The sequence below is a fragment of the Triticum aestivum genome, chromosome 2A, assembly GCF_018294505.1.
Source record: "Triticum aestivum cultivar Chinese Spring chromosome 2A, IWGSC CS RefSeq v2.1, whole genome shotgun sequence".
Lineage (NCBI taxonomy): Eukaryota > Viridiplantae > Streptophyta > Magnoliopsida > Poales > Poaceae > Triticum > Triticum aestivum.
In genome coordinates, this window is record NC_057797.1 from 673,233,447 (window position 1) to 673,243,377 (window position 9,931).

Below are 9,931 nucleotides of genomic sequence, written 5' to 3' on the forward strand. Positions count from 1 at the left end.
GCGTCGCCGGGCTCGGCCCTGGGCTTTCCCCCTCCCGGTGAGGCTCCTCCGCGAGGCGGAGCAGATCTGGGCGGTGCTCTCAGACGGCGATGGTCCGGCGCGGCGGCGGGGTGACTTGGCGCTTGTGCGGGTGATCGGCTGCGCGGTGCCGCGGAATGGCGGCGGCCGCTCGGCCAAGATCTGGCCCCTTTGGGCCCCGTCTGGGCCGAGGCGGGCCAGCGGCTTCTTTGTCGACGACGTAGCCCCTGGAGGTGGAGGTGGGGTATAGGGAGTCTGGGCGGTGGCAGCGCCGTCGCCGGCTTGCTGCAGCGTTGATGTAGACCGGACAGATCCGTTGTTGTGGCCCGACCTTTCACGACAGTCCACCACCAATAGCAGCAATCTCTCGCCCGCGCACGTGATGTACACGAAGTAGAGGGTTTGAACCTTGTGGCCCAGCACGAGAAAACCAATCTCGACGAAGGTACTCACGCACAAAACAATTTTCACGAAGAGAAATCGCAACACAGAGGTTTTCTAAAGATCCCTCCAAAACTTGACACGGGTGTCTACCCTAAAAACACATCGTGTCTATTTCATAAAATATAACCTAACCTCACAAAATACAATCGATTGGCTTTATATTGCAGCCGCACACCCTACCTAACTTGGAAAGCAAGCCCTCACGTAAACATAACACCTAGGCGTATCTAAACCGACTTGGTATATTTAAGGAAAGTAAAACTACTTTAGCTCTCGTGCATGCATGCGACGGCTCGATTTATTCTTTTGTTGGTGGACCCCAGCCAACATCCTTCAAACTAAATAACTCCCAGATAAACTGGCTCCTTACGTTGATAGTTTCCTTACCCGGCAGGAAAAAAAACAATAATCTTCTTGTTTTCATCTTCACGTAGCAAATCCTAAGGAAATACTCAAGATGAGTTGTGGACTCCTTAATGCCTCCTCCTGAACGTGTCTTGCTAAAATAATTAAAGTATTTTTTTCCTAGATTTCCTCTTGAAGCATGCACGTCTAATCCATAAGCAGATGGCATCTCAAATTTAGTATGTCTCTCTTTTTTGCATATGCACATGCTCTCCAACACATCAGTGTGTACGGCCGTAGAACTTGGCCGAAGGTGCTCCATTGTATCTGCAATGTTTTTCCGGAGAACACAGGCTTCAGCAGAAACATCAACGGTCTTGATATTTATATTACAACGGGTCGTATCATCCTCTCCTCCTTGAAACGAAACCATCCCCGGTTTCGAATTAATCTTTTCAGCAATATTTTTATCTACGGACTGAACGACGGCCATACAAATTCCAGTAGCTTCAACCTTCTTCTTTTCTTTTTCTTTTTCCTTTTTTATCTTCGCAAGATGTTCTTTCCTCCTCCAACTGAAATCCATAACTTAACTTACTGAATAACGATGCCCTCGCCATCTTCTTCATAGTGTCGTGAACAACCTGTTGCTCCGATACCACCTGATGTAGACCGGACCGATCCGTTGTTGTGGCCTGACCTTTCACGACACTCCACCACCAATAGCAGCAACCTCTCCCCGCGCACGCGATGTACACGAAGTAGAGGGTTTGAACCTTGCGGCCCACCATGAGAAAACCAATCTCGAGAAGGTACTCACGCACAAAACAATTTCCACGAAGAGAAATCGCAACACAGAGGTTTTCTAAAGATCCAAAACTTGATACGGGTGTCTACCCTAAAAACACATCGTTTCTATTTCATAAAATATAACCTAACCTCACAAAATACAATCGATTGGCTTTATATTGCAGCCGCACACCCTACCTAACTTGGAAAGCAAGCCCTCACGTAAACATAACACCTAGGCGTATCTAAACCGACTTGGTATATTTAAGGAAAGTAAAACTACTTTAGCTCTCGTGCATGCATGCGACGGCTTTATTTATTCTTCTGTTGGTGGACCCCAGCCAACATCCTTCAAACTAAATAACTCCCAGATAAACTGGCTCCTTACGTTGATAGTTTCCTTGCCCGGCAGGAAAAGAAACAATAATCTTCTTGTTTTCATCTTCACGTAGCAAATCCTAAGGAAATACTCAAGATGAGTTGTGGACTCCTTAATGCCTCCTCCTGAACGTGTCTTGCTAAAATAATTAAAGTATTTTTTCCTAGATTTCCTCTTAAAGCATGCACGTCTAATCCATAAGCAGATGGCATCTCAAATTTAGTATGTCTCTCCTTTTTGCATATGCACATGCTCTCCAACACATCAGTGTGTACGGCCGTAGAACTTGGCCGAAGGTGCTCCATTGTATCTGCAATGTTTTTCCGGAGAACACAGGCTTCAGCAGAAACATCAACGACCTTGGTATTTATATTACAACGGGTCGTATCAAGCGTGGCGATAGTGGCTTTGCGGGCCCGGGAGGCCTGGTGTGCCCTTGTTGCCTCGTTCAGCCGGCTACCGTGATGGCGCTGGAGGCAGCGACCTCCCCTGAGGCGACGATGAAGGTAGTTCCCTCTCGCGCAGCCTTGCTGCTGCCGCCCCGTTTCCTTGCGCTTCCATTTTTCGTCATCCAGGCCTCGCGATGGTGACCACAATGAGACGATGAGGGTGGCATCAAGACCATGGTGGCGCATGCTGGTGGGTGGCAAGCTGGATGGAAGGCTCCGGAGCGGCTGGGTAGTGGTGTTCTGGGGTTGGGAGAAACCCTTGTCGGCTTGTCTGACACTGATGCGGTGATGCCTGCGGGTGCCGCCATTCCTTCCTGAAGGGCGTCAGATGTTCCCATTCCCCTCTTCCCTCCGCGTGCCGGGGAAGTCCCTAGGACATGTCCGTGCAACAGCATTGTCGTCGCGCACTCCTTCTTGAAGGTGTTGCTTGGTACGCGGCGTTTCAGAGTGCTATGAGTGTGGTGGGATGACCCTGGAGGGCACAGCGGTGGATGGTCATCCACGTTTCGTCCAACTGCCATTGTTGGCATTTGTTTCTTTTTTTTCTTTTGGGTTTGATGTGTTGTTGGCCCAGCAGTTGTTTCATGTGGTTGCTATATTAATATATAGCAGAGCGCAAGTCTATTTTGAGAAGATGTGTTGAACTGCCAGGCGGTTGGACGGCATGTTCTGTCCGTTTACCCCCAAACGAACGTAGCAAGACCATTTGGGGTCGTGCGTTGAAGTTGGCCTGATAGACAAGGTCGATCATGGATCTTGACGTTGTGTGTCACATAAAAAAGTACTACCTCTGTCCGAAATTAGTTGTCGCTGAAATGAATGTATCTAGATATATTTCTGTGCTAGATACATTCCTTTGAGCAACAAGTAATTCCGAAACTCCTACAAAATCGAATCGATATGACGCAACTCTGCAACTGATGAACCATATATACATGAACTTGATGCATGTTCCTCCTATCTAAAATTGGCAACAATTGGATCCGTTTCTAGTTCTAGCGCCTGTGTTGCAGTACTTACATCACTAAACCTTTATGTGCTTCATCAAGTGTCCGATGAAGACAGATGACATGAAGACTAACAGCACAAACATTACGGAGAAACCCTGTTGAGGTGATCCTGCTTCCCTAAGCAGTCCCTGAAATAAGGCCAGGATGAAATGTTCAGATATCTGACAGTAAATAAAACATACCTGCATAGGCAATCATTTAGAAATCATAACATTATATATTTCAATGGACAAAGGTGCCCCACATGTTAATTGGCTTCACAGAGAACCTCATTAAAATATTACTCCTTCCGTCCGAAAATACTTGTCATCAAAATGAATAAAAAGAGATGTATCTAGAACTAAAATACATCTAGATACATCTTCTTTTATTCATTTTGATGACAAGTATTTCCGGGCGGAGGGAGTACTAGTTTGCTCCTTAATCCTTATCTCTTTTTTCTTGAGGGAGTTATCACCAAATGCTGGTGCTTACCCCATCCATCAAAGGTGTATAATTTTGAAAGTCTTACTGGATTGTCACTACTGGGAAAAGTGAAGTCAGTGCTTCATCTTTATTTTTATCCGTAAAAAAACTATTGATAGAGTTCATTATCTCTCAACAATTGGTTAAGTTGTATTAAAAAAAAACAACAATTGGTTAAGTCTGGTACTTATCTTTCAATACCTAACATATATGGTCACTGAACTCAGTCAGAATGGCATGAAGGTGATTTCGTACGGAACGGTGCCCAATTAGCACAAAAAATATATATATTGTTACTACCTCTATCCGGGTTGTAAGTTGGGCACGGTTTTTAGGTCTTCAATTTGAGTATCAAAATATGTTATTGGCCGCAAAAAATATATCTTTTGATTCTCCGTCGAATGAACTTTCTAACATATATGTTTGTATGGCATGTTACACGTGATTTGCTAGTCAAGTTGAAGATCTAAAAATTTGTGCCCGGCTTACAAATCGGGATGGAGAGAGTATAAAACATGTGAAAAGGGGAAGAAAATTATATTAGAAACTATATTTGTATTAAAATATGTAAAAAAAGTGGGTGCATTCAAAAAACAAAAGGATTTTGTAAAATACAAAAATAATAAGAAGAAGAAACTCAAGTATTACTCTGGAAATACTAAAACATTGAGATAAGTCAGGAAAGAATTATGAAGAAAAGTGGGAATTGTGGCAATATATACCGAATAAACATTTTTCACGAATTATCTGGTTCCTTTGAATATGTATGGATTTATAGCTTTTTGTTAAATTCCTAGATTTTTTATTTAATCCTACATACCTAAGAGAGTCATCCCCACTATCATATTTATCTCAACATGCCCCTACGCACCACTAGCAAATTATTCCTTTTAATTATTTATTGAAAATCCATTAAAAACTCCAGTGTGGACATGGTGGCTTCGCATGGTTGCTGGACCATGTCCACGCATTGGCCATAGTGCTTCAGGTGAGACCAGGCACACAATTTGTTCAATATTAGGAGCTAACTGCCAAATTTATTTGGTTTTAAACTTCATGGGCCAAAAGAAAAACATGACTAATAGTTGAGAGGTCAAAATAAATTTTTATGTTTTATGTCATGATAATATTTTCCTTGCATTGAGGCATTCACATAATTTTCTATCATAATTTCAGAGTTTGTCTATATTTTAAGGAGCAAATCATATTCATTCCAACATTAACATTTATTACCTTCATTTTTATTTTGGAACCATCATGGTACCGGATTTGCATGCATACTACTACTATGTAGTGGCCGAGCTACAAACAAAAAACTGGGCGGGCCAAGCTAACCAAGAGCATAACTTTTTTTGAAATTTTAACCTGCCGGATCGCCTGTGGCCGGCTCGCCGTCGCCGCTAGTGCAGCCACATCAGACGGGGGGTGCCGGGATGGGTCGCCACTAGGCAGAGTTGACTCTAGCTCAGCTCCTACTAGCTGTAGTTGCCCCAGCTACTATACCTCCCCGTCGGCCGGCGCCGTTCCCTAGTGGAGTACACGAGTCGTAGTACTACTTCTCTACTAGACGAGGCGTAGACAGAGCAAGGGGACAGATGTGTCAGTCGTGCTGCTCTATTGGTGGCAATTGGACTCTGGCGTTTGGGCTATGTGTGCTGGGCAATGGTCATACGTATATATATATGTATTTTGGTGAATTGTTGGGCGGGCCACGGCACGGTTTTGCCCGTGAGTAGCTCCGCCGGTGCTACTATGAATATAAGGAGAAGTAACATGATTTAAGAAAATGATGTTGGATGTTACACTGAGATTAGTATGTATTTGAATTACCATAATTGAACACCATCTAAGGAGTAGGAAAAGGAATCTGAATGGGGTCTTACCATATCTTGCTGATGTTTTTTCTGATTTTCTTCTCTTGTATATACTTTTTCTCCAACAAGCATGGATACCACAGAGGCACCCTAAAAAAATATGCAATAGAAATAGCTCAAAATAATACAATGGATATATTTTTTAGTTATCCATAAAATGATTCTGAGTACTAACTCAATGAACAGTATTAAATGAATTCGATCTATGTGTTCAGATATTTTTGGCCATGAGTTCAGATATATGTAGAACTGCATGAGTTTTGATATGTGTTCAGATATTTGTCAGTGTGCAGTGTGTTTTGACTGACTGGGAAATGAATTACCTTGGTACATGAAAGTTTAGCTCCAGAATTATCTACGCATCTAGATGCCTGAGAAGCAAATGAACACATGGTCACAAGAAAAGGCATGATATTGTTCTTGATGCAGCACAAAAAGAACAGTGATGCTATCACTCACGGCATCAAACGCTGACGAAACTTTCGCCTCATAGCCCATCGTCACCTCTGACCGAGGGGATGCGTCCTCCTCCTCTGCCTCCTCGGGCACCGGCGAGGGAGGATTAGCAGCAATGTAAACCACCCGCAGCTTGAACTCCTCAATCAACCTACCCGGCGCCCTGGTGAACTGCACAAACCGTCGCATTACGCCTGAGAAATGTACCGTATAAACAGAGGCATCCATCAGCCAGCAGGAGATGGAACCACAATGAACCTACCAGTTCAGGGACAAGATCTCTCATGGTGGCTCCGTCCCGGGCCACGGCGCTCTGCACGAGGAACTTGTCCTTGCAATGGTGATCCAGCTGCATGTCCCTGGGAGCCTGCATCGTAACTAAACCGATCCCAGCGCTTCAGCAACGATGATACGGTGGGCGTCAGTCAGGCAGACAAGCCGATGAATCGGTTAAGCAGGCCGCACCTGTGACGCTGCAGGAGCTCCGGGGCAGCAGAATGCCGCAGGTGTGGCGCACCGAGTACTTCCTCGGGTTCGTCGTCTTCACCTGCGGATTGGAATTCGGAACCATGTCAATCCGTCACCCTCCCACCCAATGGCACCGCAGACAGAGTAGCAGAGGATGGGTATTCAGTTATTCACCTTGAACGCCACGTACTTGTCGGTCTTGTTGATGAGCTGCATGCAGCACGATCGCTGCCTCTTGACCTCGTCTTCTCGATCGGGCCGCGGAGAACAAGCAAGAAGAAGAAAATCAGTCGGCGCCGCTGAATTAGGTAGGAGTAGGGGTGGTTCCTGAGGGCACTTACAGGGGATCTTGAGCTCGGAGGGGCAGACCCGAAGCAGAGTGCTGCTCATGGCTCCGATCAGAGAGCTCTGCCAGGACCACGAACAGCGATCGTTGCCTTGCCCCTAGAAGTGCTCCTGCTTCTCAAGAAGCAAACCAGTGCAGTGAACTGGACGGCGCGAGAGGTGGTTGGGTCGGCGGCGGTGCCTGCCTCCGGAAGCAAAGTGCGGGAATAAATCGCAATGATGATGATGATGATCTGGAGCCGCGGGGAGCAGCTCGGGACGCAGAGGAATATGATATCCGCAAGAATAGTGGTGGGTTTGGCCTCGTCTTTAGCCGCTCTTGGGTCCTGGGTGGTGGATTGGGTTGCACTTGCAGCGCACACTGCAGAGGCAGAGCCGCCGGCGCCGTGGGGTGTGGTCTCGCGATCGCATTGGTAGGATGCGGCGTCCACGTTAGGCTAAGCTCTGCTCTGACTGTGCCTCGTCGGGATTTCCCCCCTTTCTAGCTCGACTTTGGGACAATGGGACCTGACATCTTTTTTGTTTGTTTGTTTGTTTGATGATTGTGGGATGTGATGCGTTACCACACAACTGAATTATGTGAACATGACTGAAAGTGGTAACTCATTACTGGTGGAAATGGAATGGCACCGCCTGTGTCACTGTAAAACGGCACTCTCGAAAGAGAAGACATATATCTATGTAGTGATTGGTGCTGCTGGTTGGTCCTGGGTAAGTAGCTAATGGATTGGGTTGTCTGCTGCAAGATGATGGGGCGGGTGACTAGGCTTCTCATCTTGATTACGGGCCGCCGGGGGGTGGGTCAGGGCCAGGTAGCAGTGGTTGCCAAATCAATTATCGTATCGGTGAGACATCAGCTTCAGCACTACCACGAACTCGAATATTTTCAGAGTGGCCAAAACTGGACGAGAGTAGCGTACCAGGCTGACCGCGATGGAGTTTCACGCTCGCGCTTTACGGCACACCCATACCATTTTCTAAAAGATAACACAGCCATAACATTCACCGCATGTCTGCTACTTTTCTTCTTTAGCTTTCATTCAGGCTTTGCATAGTCACTGTCCAGTGTCCACCAATCCAGGTGTAATAGATTATACAAGTTTTAGGGTGGTTGGGCTTTTTTAGAACCGTTCGTTGATGTCGATCTAACGGCAGACAAATACGAAATACTGGGTAGTATTCCGATGAAAGTACGCGAAAGTACTAAAACGAGTGGGGCCGGTACTCGTGACAAGGTGGGGACGCGTTTTAATCTAGGGGCAGTTTAGTCCTAGTAAAATTTGTACGCGCCACCCCTCTCGTCGAATGAATAACCGCCGCCATGGTGCTACACATTCCACAATTACTCATCGGCGGCCATCTCCTCCCTCTCCTCCATGTCCGCCGCAGTCATCTCCTCCTTCTTGCCGCTGCAACTTGGCTCCACTCAGGCAACCCCCCCACCCACCCCCACCCCCTCTTCCACGGCAGATCGAGCTGATGGCCGGCGGCGAGAACACCGACTTCGTGCAGATCGCCGGCGGCGACCAGGTCAAGTTGGCCAGGTTGAGGGAGATCCGTTCTTGGTTTGACAACACAAGGCAGATGAGCTGGACGGCAATGGCCACTCTCAAGAATTTGACGAAGAAGGAGAGGGCAAAGCTTTTCCCCCAGCCCGCGCAACTGATTCAGAAGATCGAGATCCTCCTCTGGGCGATGGAGCAGGCCAATTCGTCCAGCGACTGGACCAGGGTAGAGCATCCACTTGATCAGGAACCCACCGTGCACGAGGTGCCGTTGCAGATTGTGCAGCCTCCAACCGAGTCATCGGAGACTTCGAAGCGCAAGATGAGGAGGACAATGGTCGCGACCTCGCTTCCCCGCCGTTCTCCACGCTTCCCTCGCCGCTCTCCTCGTATGAACGGCGGCGGTAGCTATGTTTAGAGTAAGCTTCCCCACTCCTCATCTTTCTACTGCTCGTGCTTACATCGTGGTGATACTGATCATAATAGTTCAGAGAGGGAAGGCTAGATGGCATTTTAATCTCAATGAATTGCATGAACATTTGAGTACATGGATTTGGAGGATGGATTATGATGTATGTGAACCCTAGGCATCATATGAACCCTAGGAAAAATTAGTAATGTTGTAGTGGTAGACACTGAAATATTTCGGTACACACCGGTAGGCACTGAAATATTTCTTTACTGCCCTAGGCAAAATTTGTAATGTTGTAGTGGTGGACACTGAAATATTTCGGTACACACCGGTAGGCATTGAAATATTTCGGTACTGCCCTAGGCAAAATTTGTAATGTTGTAGTGGTGGTAGACATTAAAATATTTCGGTACACACCGGTAGGCACTGAAATATTTCGTTACTACAATTTCAGTACACACCGATGCACACTGAATTATTTCACTACTGTAGTTTCAGTACACACCGGTACACACTGAAATATTTTAGTACTGCAAATTCTATACAAAGTTGGCATTTTGTCATTTATGTGTGAATTAATCCATGCATCATATGGCCTAACTTTGTACATGAGTTTGGGTCAATTTCATGTCTATTTATTGTTAAAATTATTGTCATGCCATGAAACACAAGACAAGTCACTGATCCAAGCTTGCAAAGATGCCATATCAATGTTGCTGATATGAAATATGCATGTTTTCACCTAGTCTTGTGTCTGAATTAAAACTGAGCATTTTTTCTTGATGGTATCCGTGGATCTAGAACTCCTATGAATTTGCTCATGTTGGATGTTTTGTTCTCCATCATTTGTACTAGCATTCCGTGCGATTAGATTCCATGACAAGACCCCTGGCATATTTATTTTCTTGCCTCCAACATCACATGTGTGTTTTGCAGGAAAAAACCCGGAGTTCACCAGGCTGGCTGAAGTTG

At 46.1% G+C, this 9,931-nt stretch overlaps 1 protein-coding gene across 1 annotated transcript; it reads right to left on the reverse strand.

The window, feature by feature from the left end:
• Positions 1 to 3,174: 3,174 nt before the first annotated feature.
• On the reverse strand, positions 3,175 to 7,457 carry LOC123185864 (vesicle-associated protein 1-3). The gene is made up of 8 exons (XM_044597678.1): positions 7,039 to 7,457; positions 6,872 to 6,942; positions 6,695 to 6,776; positions 6,492 to 6,607; positions 6,233 to 6,400; positions 6,097 to 6,144; positions 5,783 to 5,863; positions 3,175 to 3,562 (listed from the first exon to the last, which is right to left on the reverse strand). Exons 1-8 carry the CDS (start codon positions 7,085 to 7,087, stop codon positions 3,449 to 3,451), a joined length of 729 nt encoding a protein of 242 aa, XP_044453613.1. The 5' UTR covers positions 7,088 to 7,457; the 3' UTR covers positions 3,175 to 3,448.
• Positions 7,458 to 9,931: the final 2,474 nt, after the last annotated feature.